At 47.1% G+C, this 21,099-nt stretch overlaps 1 protein-coding gene across 1 annotated transcript in view; it reads right to left on the bottom strand.

Moving 5' to 3' along the window:
- GLRA1 (glycine receptor alpha 1) overlaps positions 1–9,559 on the bottom strand; it is an 84,266-nt gene extending 74,707 nt beyond the window's left edge. Inside the window, exon 1 of the mRNA XM_075009675.1 lies at positions 9,481–9,559. Within this exon, the coding sequence (XP_074865776.1) occupies positions 9,481–9,559 (79 nt within the window). The remainder of the gene's footprint in view (positions 1–9,480) is intronic.
- Between the last annotated feature and the right edge of the window lie 11,540 nt (positions 9,560–21,099).

Consider the following 21,099-nt stretch of genomic DNA (forward strand, 5'->3'; position numbering starts at 1 on the left):
ACAGATATTTTGAAGCATAAGCTTTCGTGGGATGAAGCGGGTCTTTGCCCACGAAAGCTTATGCTCCAAAAGATCTTTCTTTACCAGTTCAGGCCTGATTCTTATTTACATTAAGGTTTCTACACCACTTTCACAGTGTAAATTGTATTTACATTTGCACTGCCAGAGCAGGGTAAATGGGCCCTTGTTTAAATGAGAATCAGGTCCTTAATTTATTCAAGCTGTTGATTCTCCACTTGAAATCCCACCGCTTGTGCCGTGGCAATGCATTTCCACAGCCATAATGCTGTAACCAGAGCAGTGTGATTCCAGAGCCTGGAACTGATGGTAACATACATTGCAAAGAACTTGTTTGTGTCTGAATATCGCAAATAACTAGGAAGGAAGGGAGTAATTAAAATAAACCAACCCCACAGGCAGATGTGAGATGAAATCAAATGCAACATGCCCATGTGATTGCCTCAGCCTCTCAGAGGGAATACCCTGTCCTGCATTTACCAGCTCTAAACCTCAGTGCTTATCACAAACAGTAAGTGGCACCCCTCCCTATAGCTCAGTACTGAACTGAGAGCTGTGTGTATACTGCGTTAGTGGGGCCAATGGCTTCACCAGAGCACTGGGAAAAATGGGATGGGGCCTGGCTCTGCACCCCTGGGTGGGGAGGGTTCCTTGGCAGAAGGGGGCAGGACTTTGGCAGGAGAGGCAGAGCTGGGGCTGGCCCTCCCCTGGCAGCTTTAATGCTACTCGGAACACATCCCACCTACCCCAGGCAGCCTTTAGTGCTGCCCGGAATGCACCACGTGGTGCTCTGGCAGCAATTTAAAGGGCCAGGGCTCCATCTGCAGTCACTGCTGCTACTGTGGCTAGGAGCACTGAGCCCCTTTGAATCTCTGCCCCTGGGGCAGTTGCCCCCTTTGCCCTCCCCTGTCAGCTGGGGGCTTATACGAATGCAATGGCTATGCTGCTGGTGCCACCGTTTAGATAAGCTGCTCCTGACCACTCTGAGCCTTTAGGAAAGTCCACAGCACCCTTCGCAATTCCTTTGTAACCCCCTTTGATCCCTCCCTCAGCCCCACATTGCACATGTGGAGCTGCGGCCACCCACGCAATATACAGTGGAGCCCTGTGGTCAATCTATATTTTCTGCCCCGTTTGCCTGTCCACTAACCCAAATGCCCAGGGATTTCATAGCATTGTAGGGCTGAAAGGAACCTCAAGAGGTCATCTAGTCCAGTCGCCTGCCCTCACGGCAGGGCCAAGCACCGTGTAGACCAGTGTTTCTTAAACTGTGGTCCACAGAACGGTGGTGTTCTATGAACAGCTCATTGGTGTGCTGTGAGCGTTGGGAAAAATTATTCAAAGTTTTACAATAAGTAACCATTTTACAATTATAACAATCATGGAAAATACTGAAACATAACTTTATTTCTACATCTCACAAGAGCGATAGTAGTCTGGCAACGCAGCAAAGCTGACTAACATTGAACTAGCCTCCCCTCTCCTGTAATCTTCTTCTCCTCTCTATATGGTGCTGTAGCAACGGCAGGTGGCGCGCATATATATTTTCTGTTATTAAAACAAGATACAACTTTACTCCTTCATTACTGTGATACCTGATTCAATTACTTCATTTTTTTTTTGCTGCACATTTTTTTAAAGAAAATTTTCATATTATTGTTTGAGGTTCTGTGGTCTCAAAAAGCTTAAGAAACACTGATCTAGACCATCTGTGAAAGATTTAGGCTAAGTTGCCAAGACTGCTTGTGTCTTCAAACAGCTCCATTTCAAAAAACATCCTGTCACACACAGCATGTCTGTAGAATTACCCCTTCCTCACCAAAACAATAAAAAAATCACAAGATATTAAGGCAGGAGAGACAAAGTCTTATATCACTAATGGCTTTTGTCTTCTGAAAAACATCATGGCTACATCTACACTAGAGAGTTTTGTTGACAAAACCGGGAGTGTCTACACACAAAGTTCATTTTGTCAACAGCCTGTCACCAATCTGGGCACTTGCGCCGACCAGTGTTCTGCTTCTATCCGATGAGGAATAATGCCTTTGTTGACAGTTTCTGTCAACAAAAAAGCCATGTATATGCTCCAGGGGCCCTCTGTTGACAGACAGGGTTTCTGATTCACCAGGCAGACCTGTTTGCTGAGCTTCCGGTTGAGTTTTCTGTAGAAAAAGCAGCCAGGCAGTCTGGCCTTTCTCTGTCAATAGAGCAGATTGCTCTTTTGAGCTGCTTTTGTGCGTGGACGTGATCACAGAATCATAGAATTCTAGGGCTGGAAGGGAACTCAGGAGGTCATCTAGTCTATCCCCCTTCCTAAAGCAGGATCAACCCCATCTAAATCATCCCAGCCAGGACTATGTCAAGCCAGGACTTAAAAACCATCTAGGGATGGAGATTCCACCACCTCTCTTGGTAATGCATATCAATGCTTCTCCACCCTCCTGGTGAAATAGATTTTCCTAATATCCAACCTATACCTCCTCCTCTGTAACCTCAGACCATTGCTCCTTGTTCTGTCATTTGTCACCATAGAGAACATCCACGCTCTTTAGAGCCCCCTTTCAGAAAGTTGAAGACTGCTTTCAAATCACCCCTCACTCTTCTCTTCTGCAAACTAAATAAGCCCAGATCTCTCAGCCTCTCCTCATAGGTCATGTGCTCCAGACCCCGAATGATTTTTGCTGCCCTCTGCTAAACCCTTTCCAATGCATCCACATCCTTTCTATACTGACCCAACACATCAGATGAGGTCTCACCAGAGCCAAGTAGAGGGGAATAATAACTTCTCTAGCTCTGCTGGAAATGCTTCTCCTACTGTACCGCCAATATGCCATTAGCCTTCTTGGCTACAAGGGCACACTGTTGACTCACATCTTTTGACAGATCACTGTAGTGTAGATGTAGCCCAGGACTTTAATGGCTGTAATCTTGTATCCTACAGCAGGGGTGAACAAACTTTTTATGCTGAGCTCCACTTTTTGTCCCTGAAATTAACAGCACCCCGCCTACCACCAACCTGTCTAATGTATTCCGAACTGATGAAAATTTCAGTTCTGTTCATATTTAAAAAAAAAACCCTTTTGGAGTGCATCAGAAAATAAATCTGTAGAATGTAAATTTTTTATTAATTGGTATATAAATGTGAATACACAGACATAAAAAACAGTGATTCCAGAGACTGGAACCAATGGCATCTTACACTGCAAAGAACTTTTTTGTGTCTGAATATCCCAAACAAGTAGGAAGGAAGGCAGTAAGATGAGATGGATGAGCCTGAGATCCAGCAACTGATCGTGCTGCACCCTATGATGAAATTTCATGCCGCCTCATGGGAGTCCACCCCCCTTTGTGCACCTCTCTCCTAAGCCATGTCTACACGTGCACGCTACTTCGAAGTAGCGGCACTAACTTCGAAATAGCACCCGTCACGGCTACACGTGTCGGGCGCTATTTCGAAGTTAACATCAATGTTAGGCGGTGAGACGTCGAAGCCGCTAACCCCATGAGGGGATAGGAATAGCGCCCTACTTCGACGTTCAAGTAGCCTGCAGGCACCAGAGGACACTGCCCGTGCGGCACCGCCCAAGAGCGTGCCGAGCGCGGCGCGGACGGGGCTCAGATCCTCCGCACGTCAGGGGGCGGAGCCACCCCCTCAAGGGAGGGGGAAGGCTGCACACGAAACAAGGCACCGCAGCCCCTCTCCAGACAGGGCTGCAGAGTTGCTTTCTCTCAGCCCTCCGCTCATGCTGCAGACTCCAACTAGAAGGCGGGGTCCCCCCTAGCCTACCCGGAGCCCCCGTCTCCATTTTTACGACCAGCCTCACCCTGGCTGGAACCACCTTCACCCTTGTTGGGGTTTGAGCCGCTGGAGTACTATCACAAATCGCTCTCTCCAGTGTCCCAGGTCTCTTGATGATCTCGCTCCCCCAGACGCAGGGGGTATGCACCAAGGGAGTAGTCCAGGTCACCTTCCCAAGAACAGTGCCCATGCTGCCATGGTCGCCCCATCACACGGGGCATAGACACCACCGGCAGTCTACCAGGGAAAGATCCCCACAGACGGTCCCATATCCCCGAGGGCAATCGCAAACAGGGACAGAGACTCAAGTATCTCAGGGGGAACTGGTTATGGAACCCCGAGATTTTCCCTTGCAAGCTTCCAGCAAGCGGATGTACCATCACCAACAGGAACCGGAAGGGTCCAGAGAGGCGTATGCTAGTGGTTCCTCGCTCTCCTCCCCGGACGAGGCTACGGCCCCGGGGGGTGTCCATCCTCCGGACGATCTCAAACAGTTTCAAGAGCTGTTTAAAAGGGTGGCCTTCACGCAAGGCATCCAGACAGCAGAGGTGCAAGAGAAACACCATAAGCTCCTCAAAAATCTGAGACCTCCGGCCTCCGCCAAAATAGCAATACCGCTTGATGAAGCAATCTTGGAGTCTGCCACTATGATATGGCAGACCCCCGCGACTATTCCGCCTGTCCACAAGAGAGCGGATAAGAAATACTTCGTGCCAGCAAAGGGCATGGAGTTCCTGTTTAGCCACCCACAACCAAATTACTTGGTGGTGGAGTCGTCACAACAAAGATCAAAGACATCTCAATTCAAGACAGGGGGAACAGACAAAGATGCCAAGAAGCTAGAGCTGTTCGGCAGAAAGGTCTACTCCTCCTCCACTCTACTGTTGTGAATGGCAAATTACGCAGCGCATCTAGCGAACCATAATTTCGACAACTACACTAGGTTAACCTCCCTCATGGACTCTCTTCCAGAGGACAAGAAACCGGTGCTCAAGGCCATCGTGCAAGAAGGCTACGCGGCCTCGAGGACGAGAGTTCAGATCGCTCTGGATGTTGCGGACACAGCAGCACGCTCCACAGCTACGGCAGTGGTGATGCGAAGGGAGTCCTGGCTCCAGACTTCGGGTATACCGATTCGCAGAAGCTGTTTGCTGAATCAACTGACTCGGTCCTTCATTCCAGTAAAGATTCAAGAGCCACACTTAGGACCCTGGGGATTTACACCCCTCCATATAGAAAGAAAAAGTACTACCCTCAACAAAGACGGTACCAGTACCAGCAACAGCGTCCCCAGTACCACAGGGGTTACAAGCAAGGGCGACATCAACAGCACCAGCACCACAGAACTCCCAGGCGACGTTCCCAACAGAGCCGTGCATCCTTGGGGCAGGGCCAAAGGCCACAAGTTTGACACACAGATCCAGGGCTGCGCCATCACTACCATCGCACAAGGTCATCCGAAGCGGTTATTCCACCATCGCCTCCGACCATTCTACGACCAGTGGCAAAGGATCACCACAGACAAATGGGTGCTGGAGATCATAGCCACGGGGTACGCCATCCCCTTCCAGTCGCTCCCACCGCCACGACCTCCACCCAGGCCCCACCTCCAGGAGGCCTCCCACATAGCGAGGCTCAAGCAGGAGGTAGACCATCTTATGCTCATAGGGGCAGTGGAAAGAGTGCCGGAGCAACTGCAAGGGAGAGGGTCCTACTCGAGGTACTTCCTCATGGAGAAAAAGACAGGAGGCTGGAGGCCCATCTTAGATCTTCGAGGCCTCAACCGGTACCTGCGCAAGCAACGCTTTCGGATGATCACAATCGCCTCCATCCTTACGGCACTAGACAATGGAGATTGGTTCGCAGCCCTCGACTTACAAGACGTGTATTTTCACATAACTATCCATCCGGCTCACCGACGATTCCTCCGGTTCATGGCAGGCAAAGAACATTTTCAATACAAGGTCGTACCGTTTGGCCTCTCCTCGGCCCCCAGAGTCTTCACCAAGACCTTGGCAGTGGTGTCAGCCTACCTGCACAGACAGGGGGTATTTATATTCCCGTATCTGGACGACTGCCTACTCAAAGGGGCCTCGAAGGAGGAGGTACTACGCATGATACGCGTCACAGCAGGCACGTTCTCTTCGCTCGGCCTGGTTATCAATCTTGCAAAATCAAAGATAGACCCCACACAGGACATAGAGTTCATAGGGGCACGCATAAATTCTATTACAGCGACAGTGTATCTACCAGAGACTCGCTTTCGGGCCATCGGCTCCCTCGTGCAAGTCATCACCTTCAGCCCTACGGTGCCGGTTCTGATGTGCTTACAGCTGCTGGGCCACATGGCAGCAGCAACGTTCGTAGTACAGAACGCCAGGTTACACACGCGCAGCATGCAGCACTGGCTGGCGAGCGTATACAAACCGGCAGCACACACTGTTCACAAGGTGGTGTCGCCCACAACAGAGGTGCACAAATCCCTGCAATTGTGGGTAAGCCCCAAGAACTTGCTAACAGGGGTACCCTTCCACCAACCACAAGTATCGGTTTTTCTTACTACAGATGCCTCCCTCATAGGGTGGGGAGCACACATGGGGCGAAGAGGTGACGCAAGGGCTGTGGTCCTCCATGGAGCAGTCACTGCACATAAATATACTGGAGCTCAGAGCAGTGTTCAACGCCTGCAGACACTTTCGAGACCATATACAAGGCAAAGTAGTCGGGATCAGTATAGACAATACCTCCACCATGTTTTATATAAATCGGCAAGGAGGAGCTCGGTCCCGTGCCTTATGTGTGGAAGCAGTCTGGTTATGGAACTGGTGCATCGCCAACAATATAACCTTGAAAGCCTCGTACTTACCAGGCGCTCACAATGTGAAGGCAGACCAGCTGAGCAGGCGTTTCGCACTCACGCACGAGTGGCAGATCCGTCCCGATCTGCTACGACCGATTTTTCATGCATGGGGTTTCCCCAGATAGACCTGTTTGCTACTCAACACAACAAGAAGTGCCCACGATTCTGCTCCAGGGCAGGACTGGGATGGGGGTCCCTGGGGGACTCATTCGCGATCTCCTGGAGGGGCCCCCTGCTTTACGCTTTCCCTCCCACAGTGCTGATCCAGAAAGTCTTGCAGAAAGCCAGGAGGGAAGGAGCCCAAATGATCCTGGTAGTCCCAACGTGGGATCGACAGCAATGGTTCCCCCTACTCCTGCGCATGTCGGACCGTCCACCGATGCCCCTTCCGGTGGCGCCAGATCTGCTCACGCAAGCCCAGGGGTCCATAGTGCATCCGCATCCCCAAGGCCTGCGACTACAAGTGTGGTTAATCCATGGCTCAGCTCCCTAGAGAGCACATGTACAGAGGAAGTGCAGCAAATCCTAGAAAGTAGCAGGAGGACTTCCACCAGGAAGACCTACAAGCAGAAATGGACTCGCTTCACGGCATGGTGTTCTACCAAACAGCTAGCCCCCCTTTCGGTGCTTATACTTGTGATATTAGAGTATTTACTGGACCTCAAGAGAGGAGGACTCTCACTATCCTCGTTAAAGGTCCACCTTGCTGCCATTTCGGCGTTCAGACACGAAGAGGAAGGGCACATGGTGTTCGCCCATCCCATGGTTACCAGGTTCCTCAAAGGGTTGGTAAACCTATACCTGCCTCGGAAACCGCTTCCACCTTCGTGGAACTTGGACCTGGTGCTTAATGCGATAACGGGACCACCGTTCAAGCCTTTGGCCACGGTTTCCCTCCGCCTCCTTACGATAAAGACTACCTTTCTTCTCGCAATCACGTCAGCTCGCAGGGTGAGCGAGCTTGCGGCAGTTATGGCAACGCCACCCTGCACTGTTTTTTCCAAGGAGGCAGTAACCATATGGCTGCATCCACCCTTTGTTCCTAAAGTTTCTTCTGAGTTTCATATTAACGAACCTATCGTTTTACCCTCGTTTTATCCAAAGCCTCATAGCTCTAACAAAGAGGCGCGCCTACACCTCCTGGACGTGAGGAGGGCGCTAGCCTTCTATATAGACAGGACCAAGTCCTTCCGGAAAACGGATAGACTCCTAGTCTCTCTCGCTCCCAAATCGAAAGGAGAAGGTCTCTCTTCACAGAGAATCTCGAAGCACATCGTATCCTGCATAAAAATGTTGTACGAACTCAAAGAGACTCCTTTACTGGCCACGCCCAGGGCTCACTCCACTAGGACAGTGGCGGCATCAACAGCCTTTTTCAAGGGCATTGCGCTACAAGACATTTGCAGAGCAGCGACCTGGTCATCCTATGACACCTTCGCCAAACATTACGCCCTTCACAGGGTATTCCAAGAGGATACCTGTCTCTCGACAGCGGTCCTCTCGGGGACAAGCTGCACATAATCCGATTACCCACCTCCTATCCTGGGTTACTGCTGGGTAGTCACCTAATGTGGAGCACCCACGGGGACACTCGAAGAAGAAAGAAAGGTTACTCACCGGTAACGGTGGTTCTTCGAGATGTGTCCCTGTGGGTGCTCCACTACCCGCCCATCCTCCCCGCTTCGGATCTCTGTTTAGTGTTTTGCAGGAGCATCCGAGGCGGTTGGTCAAGGAACTGGCGGGGACCGGATCGCGCACGTGGCCAGGAGCGCGCAAGGGAGCGGCGCGCACCGGCGCATGCGCGGTCCGGCAGAAACTGCTTGGAAGATCCAATCTGCGGCGCCGGGCGAGCCCGACACCTAATGTGGAGCACCCACGGGGACACATCTCGAAGAACCACCGTTACTACGGTGAGTAACCTTTCTTTCCAGTTCTTTTTTTTTTTAAAAAAAAGTAAAGGTGCTGAAACTCATATCTGATGATTCTTCGTAGGGGTTAGGGTGTTCAGTTTTAATGTCCTGGTCCCTGCACTGCTGCAGACTGGCGGGGGCTCCTGCCCTGGTCCCCATGCTGCTGTGGATCCTGTGGCGGCACCTGTCTTGGTCCCTGTGCTGCAGGGGGAGCTCCTGCCCTGGTCCCTACGCTGCTGCAGGATCAGCAGGGGCTCCTCCCCTGGTCCCTGCGCTGCTGTGGGGCAGTGAGGGCTCCTGCCCAGTCCGTGAACTGCTGCAGAACCAGCAGTGAAAATTTTTCTGGTGTTCTAATGGAAAAGAGGTGCCAGAACTCTGTTCTGGCGCGTTCCACCAGGAAACCGCCCCCCCACTTCTTTCAGTCTGCCCCCTGAAAGCTCATCACCTAATAAATAATATTGTTAGTCTTTAAAGTGCTACAGGACTGCTTGCTTTGTTTTGTGAAGGTGTAAACTAAGACTGCTACCTCTGCAATGATTCAACCATCCAGGATATTTATATTTTGCCCACCAAGATCTCTGCAGTTACAATTGGATGTAATTTTCACCTTTGTGCTCTGCCTTTCCATAATGTTCAGTGTTGTGGGGTATAGCTCTCTCAAGCCATTATGTTCTGCTCCACAGATAGCTGCATTTCAGTTGCAGATGAACTGATTCCTTTCTATACAGTGTTATAACAAAGGAGTAAACAGTTTTTGGGTGTCCTGAAGAATGGAAGGTGCTGCATCCGGATGAAGTATTAACAGTTCATTTTCAATCAGACAGACACTCATGGGGCTGCATGTAACACATTATCCTGAAACAAGCAACGTGAAATGTCCGGGTGGTGCTTACCTTTAAAATTTGGTCTGATTCTGGCATCATAGCCTGAGGTCCTGCCCATCAACTTATCCAGGAAATCTGAGGGGGACATAGGTTTAGGAGCAGACCGTGCAGCTGCTTCAGCTTCTTTGGACGCTGCCAGGCTGAGTGATTGAAAAGAAAGGAAAGGGTTAGGTAGCAGCAGTTTCAAAGACTGTGTCCCTTGCTGTGCAGGGCTGCGGATCTAGAGGGAGAGCGCTCAGTGCTTCACTCCCATTGCAAGAGGGACTAGATATTAGCAGAGGACAGTCTCATTAAGATATGTTTGCAAAGCCAAACATCACTGAGTATAGAATCCTAAGTACCGGAAAGATGATGAATGAACAAAATCCTTAGCTAATGTAGGTATAGACCCCTGGCATCTGAGTAAATTGGAAGTACCAAACCCCAATGGGAAAACACTCAGAGATTAGCCTAGATTTATTACTGGCTGCCAATTACCCCGTAATTACATAGCAAATAGGAAAGGACCAAAACCTACAGTGCTCTGACATTGTTATTTTCAAAGTAGTGGGGGAATACTGGAGCAGCAAGAATCTCATTGGTTTCAGAGGTGTCACATGGCTTCATAGGTCATGCAGGACTCCAGGACAGTAGCAAAAAGAACTGTGTTGTCCTCCACACTTTCTGGCCAATATAGATGACGTTATCTGCAATGCAGGGATATAAGGCTGAGGCAGCCCCGTGGCCTTTCATTGCCCGGGGCCTGGAACGCAGCAGAGTCGAACGCTTGAATAATGCTTCTCAGAAGACAGGGCTTTGAGGAGGTGGGGAGACAAGGATCACAGTCATATTGGAATTTAAGTGGTGGGCTGGTCTTGAAGGTTTAGGTGGAGTTAACTGTTGTGTAGGCCTTGGGTGAGGCCACTAAGTCTAAGCTGCATTATTCCTGAATAAGCTATTCTGGAAGAGGCATCCAGGAATAGCTTATTCGAAAATAGCACAGCTACACACAAAATGCATTTTGAAATAGCACTCAGCTATTTTTCAGTGGAGTGCCCACATACATAGAGCCTGTTTTGAAATAGAGCCTTTGGACACACTATGGCTTATTTAGAAATAGGTTCTATTCATTCCAGCTACGTCTACACTATCCCCTTCCTTTCATTAGAGGCATGCTAATGAGCCACTTCAGCAGATTCTAATAAGGCCCTGCCATGAATATACAGCACCTCATTAGCATAATGGCAGCCGCACACATTTCAAAAGTGCTGCTTTCGAAATGCATGCTGTCTGTGTAGGCAGGGGCCTTTCGAAACAACCCCCTAATTTTGAAAATCCCTTCTTCCCATTTGGTTTTGGGAAGAAGGGGCTTTCAAAGTTCAGGGAGTTGTTTTGAAAGGCCCCTGGCTACAAAGGTGATGTGCGTTTCGAAAGCGGCACTTTCTAAATGTGTGTGACTGCTATTATGCTAATGAGGCACTGTATATTCATGGCAGCACCTCGTTAGCATCTGCTGAAGTGGCTCATTAGCAGGCCCCTTCCGAAAGGTGGAGGCTAGTGTAGCCACGACCATAGACAAACTGATGACTTTCTAGGGTGGAGTAACTGAAGTAATCAGTTGTCACATAAGGGGTGAAATTCAGCCTTGAGAAGAGGCTGGTAACCCACTGAAATCTTACTGAAGCCCAAAGGGTAGGGATTATGTGGTGCATAGCCCTTATTGCTTTGCATGCAGGGATGACTTTCTCCTAGAGAGAAAAAAAACATAGAATCTGAATTTTCAGTGTGGCAATAAGATGTAATTTCCAAGGCAGAAATAAGCTAATATAGCATCCTAAATGTGGCTGTGTGGGACCTGTGTTCCCATGCACAGCATGCCCATGAGTTCTTCCTTTTGGGTGGTGGGGAGGGATCTGTTTTCCTAGCATCAGAGAGGGAATGTGGTGCACCAGGCAGCTCGTGAGGTGGGAAGTGCTGGTTGTCCGTTAGAGAATCTGGCTTCCATGGCTTGTGGGAACCTAATGCTTTCCAAAGGAGGATGCAGGTTTGGCTTCTTAGAGTAATGAATTAAATTCACCCCTGTGCAGAAGGCCAGCACCAGACCAATGTACAACATAAAGGTCCCCAAGTACACCTCAGCTAGGGCTGACCCTCTGCCCAGGGCTGAATTTGACTTCTTAACAAGGCAAATGTAGAGGCAAGGCACCTCCTACTGGCTTATTCCTGAGAGAAGCACCCTGCTGGGAGGCAGTCAGGACTGGTCTGGTGAAAGGAAAGGCTCATGCTAGTAGCAGCGTCCTGTGCAAATTGGACTGTTTTCCAGGCTCTGGCTGTAGACAGGGTGGAAGTTGCTGTTATTTATTTGATATTTTTTCCCAGAGGGAGCGTGGTTTCTCTCTATGACCAGGAGGACTCCTCAACATTTACTCAAGCTGAGCCAGGGTAATTCACCAGGAGAACAATTGCCCATGGGTCACAGTGGCTTCTCCAGGCAATTTTTGAAATCAAGCTGGGGCATTTTTTAGAAAGCTCTGCTCTAGGTCAAACAGAATTATATCAGAGATGTGCTAAGGACTGTGTTCTTGCAGGAGGTCACACTAGATGGTTACTTCTGACCCAAGACTCTTTGTAGTACAGGTTGAACCTCTCTAGTCTGGCACACGTGTCCAGCAACATCTGAATCCAGCATGATTTTAGTTAGCCAGACAACCACTTATCATAGGTGTGGACAAGTTTCCTATTGTCCCATAATTTGTTTATAGCCACCAGTCCTGGCTGTAAGTGTTCTGTGCTCTTATTTTGCCCCTAAATGTCTTCTACAAGCCCAGTTAGCAGTGGAAGTGTTGGTAATGCTGCTGGACAATATTGACCTGCCACGGTCTGTCAAATTCTCTCATTTGGCACCACTCAGGTCCCAAGGACAACGGACTAGAGTGGTTCAGCCTGTACTAGTTAGGGCACTTAGGCTGATGTTTGATCACCACTTGGAAGAGTGTTTAGAAGATTCTGTGACCATCATGTCCCCCACTTTCTCCTGCTTGGTCACTGACATTAGCAGATGCTAATGCTGATGGTATTTAGGCTACCATCTTCAGTGTTCCACCAGAGATTAGATCCAGAATCTCCTGAGCTGAAGTATGAGTCTGTACAGCCTGAGCTAATGAGCCTCAGGCTGAGTTGACCAGGGCTGTATCAGACTCAAATCCTCTCAGGACCAAATCCACCACTGTGCAATGATTACACCCAATGGTCCCTGACAGCTGAGTGCTTGGGCTGCCCCCCAGAAGAGATCCAGGTGCCTCCCAACTGATTAGCAGAGCGCCTATAGCTGGCAGCATGTGTTTCTGTTGGTGGTGCACATCTGCACATACCAGGGTACACAACAAAATTTATTCCACACCCAAATACTGTAATAAAAAATTGAAGGAACATTGGTTTCAGCCAAACTAATCTTTAGACCAAAACTAAAACTCCTAGATTAGCATGGTGCCAGGTTCATTTACTATCATTACCCAGAAAAAAAATAGAAGTTTGCTGGCATCTAAAACAAGGTGATATGTATTCCGATGGGTCAGAGGTACTGGTGATTTAAGGTACATGTAATATGCCTGTATATAAGGGGACATAGCATTTCAATGACTCACATATCTAACGCATGGCAAATAATTAAAACCGGTGGTTCAGTTGTTAGGCTCTTAACCCTCATGAATACAAAGTTTGATGTCCAGAAGATTATTAATGGAATAATTTTCTGCAAGTTGCAACGGCTGAGGTGTTTTTACCCCTTTAAATTTGCTTTTGTTCTGTTCCAGCAGTAAAGATGTTGGTCTGCTGACGCAGGAGAGAATTTATGACCAGAAAATGATCTGGAATATGAAATTAGGAGGTCAGTTTACGCACCTCTGCTCCTTTTACATCTTCAGTACTTGAATCTTCTTAGTCTACGTCTAACCTGGGCTAATCTGCGCACACACATTTTATGACAGAATGGGTCTAGTTTTTATATATTGCAGACTATATGGTCTGACCCTGGTTCCCATGTCTGAGCTAGCAAACTGCTCCATGCCAAACCAATGTGTGAGATGAGACTGGATAAAAGGATGGGTGGCTTTAAAAAAATAGCCCTGTCTCCTTGATTTGCAAACTCAGTAGAAAATCTGTTTTTTGGAGGGGTTGATCAATTCTGGACTACACATCAGCATTCACAGAGAGCTTCTGCATGGAAATTAGTTTGGAGAAAAAAATTTCAATTAAGCAGCAAATGGCTTAGTAACCAAAGAATCCTGCCATTTCAGCACAGAGGTGCCAGCTAGTGCAATAAACTGATTTCTTCTCATTAACCGTGGGCTTTGGGGAGAATACAGGGAGAAAAATGCAATACAAATTTAATAGGTTTTTCTTAAGTATAATAAGATTATTAAAAAAAAAATTTCTAGTGCCATTGGAATTTACTTTAAAAATGAGAGGATGGAACAGAGATTGAATCCAAAGTACAGGAAAACCCAATGCTCCCAACACAGTCTTGGTTGTGTATATGTAGAGAAGGAAGCTTTAATCTATTGAAAATGAAGGACGATGACAGCTTTTAATAGCTGCAATTATTCAGATCCTTTTGCTTTAAGCCACAAATGAAACAAGTTTGTCTGGCCTCATCTCACATGCAAAATCTTTTTTCTACTCTGTTGCCTGCTCACTGCAATCATTCCTGTGCAAAATCTTTTAACACTTTGCTTAATCTAATAATAGTACTAAGAAATAACTAAATTTAACTAGATGCCTGGATGGGCCTGATCCCCCTTCACGTCTGAACTCTTTCCTTCTGGCACAATTTGCAGACATTAATTCTCAAAGTGGCTCTGGGCAGGGAGGATACATGCAAACTGGGGGAAGGGTTATCTTTTATGGGACCAACTTCTGGTGGTGAACAAGACAAGCTTTTGCCCATACAGACCCCCTCTTCACCTCTTTCATTTGCAAACAATATCCTGTCTGGTATTTCAAAGGGGATTTAAGGGCATTAAGTCCATTCATTTTCAATAGGAGTTGGACATTTAGAATATGTTTGTACTTACCAGAAGATCGACATGGTCAGGGTCAATCTTTTGGGGTTCGATTTAGCATGCCTACGGGGATGCACAATAGCAAACCATCAGGGCCTGACAGTCAACCTGGGCACTCCTCATTCTCGAGAGGAGTAAGGGAGGTTGATGGGAGACTTTCTCCCACAACCTCCCTTTGTGTGGACAGCATGATAATCGATCTTAGATAAATTGATTCCACCTATGTAATTGTTGTAGCTAGAATTATGTATGTAAAGTAAACTTGCAGGTCTAGTGTAGGCCTGCCTTTAGTCTCATTAGGCTCTTTTAAACCTTCCCAACCTCTCCAGATAAGGAAATTGAAGCAGAGGAACTTTAATGATTTGATTAAGGTCAAACAGTGGGTCACTGACAGAGGCAGGGAGAGACCCGAGAAATGTAATTCTCAATCCCTTAGTCTATCCACTGGGAAATGTTTAAAACATGTTGAAACAGACCACTTTGCATGAGATCTGAAATATACGCCATGGCCTAATCAATTGGAAATGCAGTTACAGGAAACAAACTGTTTGGCTTCTGCACAAGTGAGGCGTCAGGGTGAAAATGATGAAAAATGGACATTGTGTTCTTCTGCCTTGTAACAACTGATGGTGTATTGTGGTAAAGAGGTTCAAGAAAGGAGTCTGGATAACATACTGGGCCCAGACAGCAGAAGATAAACCTTGCTTGGTCTCCAGCTACCGGAACAATAAACAAAATGGTGTGTTTTGGCATGTAGACAGACAAGTCTGGTGCAATCAGGTAGGTGGAGGCAGGTGCTCCAAAATGAGAAAGTGTCTACATATCTAAACATGCATCCTGATAATGGACATGAGACTGAAGATAGGATGACCACATTGCCCTGTGGCAAGTACAGGACACTGGCCTCCAGGGATGGAAGGGCTGGTGTTCCATATGAGGGCTCCTCAGCGAGGGGGGTGGCTGCCCCACAGTGAGGCACCAAGAATGGGACCTCCACAGACTCCTGATGAGGGGGAGTGGAGGATGGGGACTCAACCTCCCATCGGGGGATGCCAGGGAATGAAAAGGCTGCCCCATGGCAGAGCTCACCAACAGTGGGGTGCCAGGGAATGAGGCAGCCACCCAGCAGAGGAGCTCCCTGGAAGTGGGAGCTGCTGCCTCAAGACACCAGGTGCCAGGGAACAAAGGCCCCATAACATGAGACAATTTGCCCATTTTCTTAAAAAAGTCAGGAAGCATGTGAGACAGCTTAAACACGTGTCAGAGGGGTAGCTGAGTTAGTCTGTATCTTCAAAAATAGCAAGAAGTCCTGTGGCACCGTATAGACAAACGGATATTTTGGAGCATAAGGTTTTGTGGTCAAAGACCCACTTGGCCAGATGCAAGAGTGGGAGCGTTTCTGAGGAGGATTTAAAGAGGGAGTCTCAGTCAAGAGGAAGGCCAGAGATGACTAGGTCTGTTCAGTCAGGGAGAACGTGGCCCATTATCAGCAGTTAATGTAGAGTTGTGAACATCAAGAGAGGTGGTGATGATGTTCACAACTCCACATTAACTGTTGATAATGGGCCACATCCTCCCTGACTGAACAGACCGTGTCAGCTCTGGCCTTCCTGTTGACTGAGACTCCCTCTTTAAATCCTCTTCAGAAACGCCCCCACTCATGCAGCATAAATAAGGGACTCTTCCAGGAAAACCGGGATGGATGATCACCCTACTGGAGAGAAATGGTATTGGGCCAGATCCTCAGATGCTATAAATTGGGATGGCACCATTGACTTCAGTTGGGGTGCTGGCCCTGTATTTTTTAAAGCTGGCTACACCAGGAAGGTGGGGGGAGGGGAGGGAAGGGAAGGCTTTAATTGTTTCCCTGACCTCTGGAGCTTTCGCATGCATTCCAAAAAGTAGCTTCTTCCTGTCCCTTTGGCCACATGTCAAAAATGCTAGTGATGTTTTGTGCAGGCTGGTGGACACCTAAGGAGACCGCACGGCCCTCCTGTGTTTGCTGCATGTGGTAGTTAGGAGTCTAAAGAACACTTGAGTGGGCTTCTGAGTGTTGTTATGTTAACCAGTGGGCTGCTGTGCCCTCAAGGAGATAGCCATTGCTAGCACAGGCTATGCTAATAGATGCTTCCTATAGGGTTGCTATGGGCAAGCATGTTGGGGGTTCAGATAAGACAACTCCTCAGAAAACCAACCAGGCTTGTGAACTCTGCCTCTTGTGGCTAGAGCTGGAAATCTCTTGAGGAGAAGCTTTCTTGTGCGATATCCAGCAATTCTGCCATCCCTTTGGGCTTGGAGATGTTACCGTAAGGCTATGTCTACGCTTGCCCAGAAGATTGACATATCCAGGGTCAATTTTCTGGGGTTCAGTTTCCTGCACCTAGTATGGATGCACAGAATCAACCTTTCAGGGGTCACAGTCAACCCGTGTACTCCTTGTGAGATGTGAGGAGTAAGGGAGGTCAATGGGAGAAACCGCGCCTCAACCTAGCCCAGGATGGACAGCCAAGTAAGCTGAGCACAGACAGGCTATATCTACACTAGACAAAGTAAGTTGACTGCAGATACTCAATTCTAGCTACGGCAGTTGTGTGGCTAGAATAGACCTAAGTGACCCTTTCATGTGTTGTTTCAGAACCTCCACATGGACGGCACTGGGTCCTACAGACATAAATGAAGGAAAATTATCCTGTTAATGTAAAGTTAAGATCAAAAAAGTAGATTTCAGCTGGTTGCTGGGTTATCCAAAACAACTTAATTTACTCCTAGAAAATAGAACTTTAACACTGCTTCAGTTTCATCAGCACCATCACACAGGACCTACATCATTTATTTATTTTAATAAATTACATTAACAACCAGAGGCCCTACAAATGCCGAGTTTACACTGTGCTGGGTGCTTCAGTAAGACTGGCATTCTCCCAAAGAGCTTATAAGCCAAACAGGCACAGGGTCTAAGAGAAAGCATGAAGAATGTACTGTGCATAACCACTGGTTGGTTTGCAGGAAGACAAAATCCTGCTGTGTTTTAATACCAGTCCAGGGCAAGAGACCAAAGGAATTCTCCTTTTATTTACAGTGCTGCAAACCCAGGTTAGTCGGGCCCAGGAATGCTGTCAAACAATTCTAACAAGGAAAAGGGGCATGTTGCGGGGTCAGTGAACCAGCATTATCATTTGGGAGATGAAATGCTGTTCCAGAGGGCAGATGTAGGCTCTGAGTCTTACGAAGTCTAATCAGCATTCATCTGAAGAGGAACTGGACTAGTTGGGAATCTGAGGCATCATATTTCTAATATGGATTATCCAGGCTTTCTGAAGCACCAGTTTGTGGAACCCCTCAGCATAAGCTGGCATTTGGGCCGATCTTGCTCCTGTGTTCCTAGATTGTTTTGCTAACAAACAGAGGGGAGATTCTTACAAAGGGGCATGTGGTTTAGCAAGCAGCTCTCCACCAAAGCTTAGCTGTCCCCAGTTCAGCTGTTTATGATGCACGGTTTGGAATGAGGTGCCATGCAAAGAAAGAAAGATTAAAAAGACTGGGACTTTTCAGCTTAGAAAAAGGAGACTGAAGGGGGATATGATAGAGGTCTATACAATCATGACTGGTGTGGAAAAAGTGGATGAGGAAAAGTTATTTATTTGTTCCCAGAATGTTCGAGCTAGGGGTCACAAAATGAAGTTAATGGGTAACTGGTTTAAAACTAACAAAAGGAAGTGTGTGTGTGTGTGTGTGTGTGTGTGTGTGTACATGCAGTGCACAGTGTGGAACTCCTCAAGGAAGTGTGTGTGTGTGTGTGTATGTACATGCGGTGCACAGTGTGGAACTCCTCACCAGAGGATGTTGTGAAGACCAGGACTTTAACAGGATTCAAAAAAGAGCTAGATAAATTCATGGAGATTAGGGCCATCAGTGGCTATTAGCCAGGCTGGCTAGGAATGGGGTCTCTAGCCTCTGTTTTCCAGCAGGTGGAAATGGATGACTTGAGAGGAATCACTTTGATGATTACCTGTTCCATTCACTCCTTCTGGGGCATCTGGCATTGACACTGTCAGAAGACAGGATACTTGGATAGGTGGATCTTTGGTCTGATCCAGTAGGTCCATTCTTGTGTTCTTAAGTTTCTGTCCTTCTCATTTATTTGGCTTCAGTGGCATATTTTGATGCTTATTTGTGATTGAGGCTGGGGCTACCCACCGTCTTGAAGCCAACATCCCAAAATCTCCAGCTCTGGCCGAATGCTTGTGCAGAAAGCTCTTCCCCACAAAGAATGAAAGCTGAGTGATGTAGTTAGCACTCAGCTTCTAGTACCCCATAAAAAGCAGGAAGGTAATTGTTAACCCTTAATACCAAGAGCAGCAAGAAGAGTTGGTGGCAGCTGCACAAATGAGTTTTTGTGGAGGGAAAAGCCCAAGGAAAGTAGTATTTGTTAGACACACAGGGCCAGGATCCTAATCTTTACAAATCAGCATAATTCCATTAACTTCACTAGAACAACTTTTGATTTACACCAGCTAGAAAGTGGCCCTCAAGATAGCTGGACAATTTAGATCCATAGTACAATGTGCATTGAATGTGTGCTGCATGTTTATTCCTCACAGTCCGATGCCACATGGGAACAATGTCTTGGATTTTGTTAAACAGGAAACAGCTGCTCAGAGGGTGTGTGTGAAGGCCTGAATGAGAGACAGACATTGGGGGGTTACTTTCAACTGAGGCCATTCATGTTCCCCCCATTCTTTAGTTTGTGTTGATAGAGAGAAACAGAGGACCACATCCTCAGGACTGGCCATTTGGTGACCAGCATGCAGCTTAGAGGAGGGTGTTAAACCAGGCCTGAGAAACAGCTATGTGCAGCAGCCTCGCACTTGTGGAACATTGGAGCAAAAGGTCAATCCAGTCATATTTCTGCCCCAGGGTCTCTGGAAAGGGCAGAGTGAGCCTGGCAGGGCCCAAGGCATTAACCTTGACAGCGGGACCCATCCAGTGAGTGGTGGGTGCTATAGTTAATTGGGGCACAGGGCTCAAGGTAACCACTTTTCTCACCTTGTTGTGAGGCCAGGCCTGGGGAAGGGAAGTGATGCAGATCTATACCAGCTTTTTCTTGCTGGAGGATTTCCCTTCACAAGGGGGAATCCTTAGCTAGCCACTCAGGCTGACTTTGACGCTGATATGTGCCACTGGAGCAATGCAGAACAGACATGAAGGGATCAGGGTTTTGGCTCCTAATATTTATTTGCAATCAAATCTGCATTTTGAAGCAAATCTTGTTTCTCTTGTGTCCATGCAAATAGGGGATCTGGGATGCAACAAAACCAGCATGGGCGTGCTGGTGACCTGCAATGAGAATCAGGAGCTCAGGTGCTTTCTCTAAAGTTACCCTCTGTCCTCCCGAGATGCAGAGTGATTGTGGTCACCTAATGTAATGGCAATTCACGGGCTGAACTGAATGACCTCCCAAAATCTCTTCCAACCTTATGATTCTATGATTTGACATTGTGTGATTTTAACCATGATGTGTAGCAATATGACTAGCTTACAAGAATTAGATTTTTATCAGCAAATGTCAGTAAACATCAATTTCACTGTGCACGCATGCGCGCACACACACACACACACAAGTGGATGAAAAAATATTTCCATCAATGATAATTTATGGATAGGCACAGTAAGAAAGACATTGCTCGAGATCTTATTAGCATTTGATTTGAGGATATTTACTCAACTACAAGCTTTATGTGTGATGTTGTCAATTTGTATTTTATTGGTGGTAAAGCTTTAATGTTTTGAATCTCAACATTCATTTTAGTTATATAATCGTTCTGACGTCTCTGCAATTTTCTGCAATTGTGAACATTTGAAATGGACAAAAATAGACAAAAACCCAATATAATCTGTCAAAATAACAAAAAAATCAAATTCTGCCAACCCTAGCTATGACTAACAGCAAAGAAGCCTCAGAGGATTATTTCTTCCATGCAGGAATAAGCTATATTATAGGTATTCCTTCTAGGGCAGTGTTTCCCAAAGTATGGTCCATGGCCCAGTACCAGTCTTTGGAAAAAAAATACCGGTCCTTAGAAAACGTACAAATTATCATGCATGATCATATTAGTTTGGTACATTCCGTATTTTCCCATGTAATTAAGGTAAGAACAATAAGTTAGGCACTTAAGTATTTTATGTCAAGATTTTTATTATAATGTATTATTATTGTGCATAAATAATAAACAGTGAAAATTTATTCATTTTTCATTCTTTTTTTTTATATGTGCTTATATTTTTGGGCCAGAAAAAAAAGGTACTGAAAATACCTGCTTCCAGCCACATATGTGCAACCCCACTATTGAAAAGCACAAGCATTAACTGAGAGCAGAATTTGGCCAATTATGTGCATGTGAGCAAATGAACCACTCAGCTAAGGCTGCCACCCATTTTAAAGTGAGGAAGACAGGAGGGTGTAAATGATGGGGAAGTACCTAATGAAATCAGGCGGCATTACTTTGTATCAGAATTAATATTACTTCTATCCTGGCACTACTAAGGAGACATCACTTCCTCTTCTGATGTGAAGGCATAGGCTATTGAT

This window comes from Carettochelys insculpta, chromosome 15 (assembly GCF_033958435.1).
Source record: "Carettochelys insculpta isolate YL-2023 chromosome 15, ASM3395843v1, whole genome shotgun sequence".
Classification (NCBI taxonomy): Eukaryota; Metazoa; Chordata; order Testudines; family Carettochelyidae; genus Carettochelys; species Carettochelys insculpta.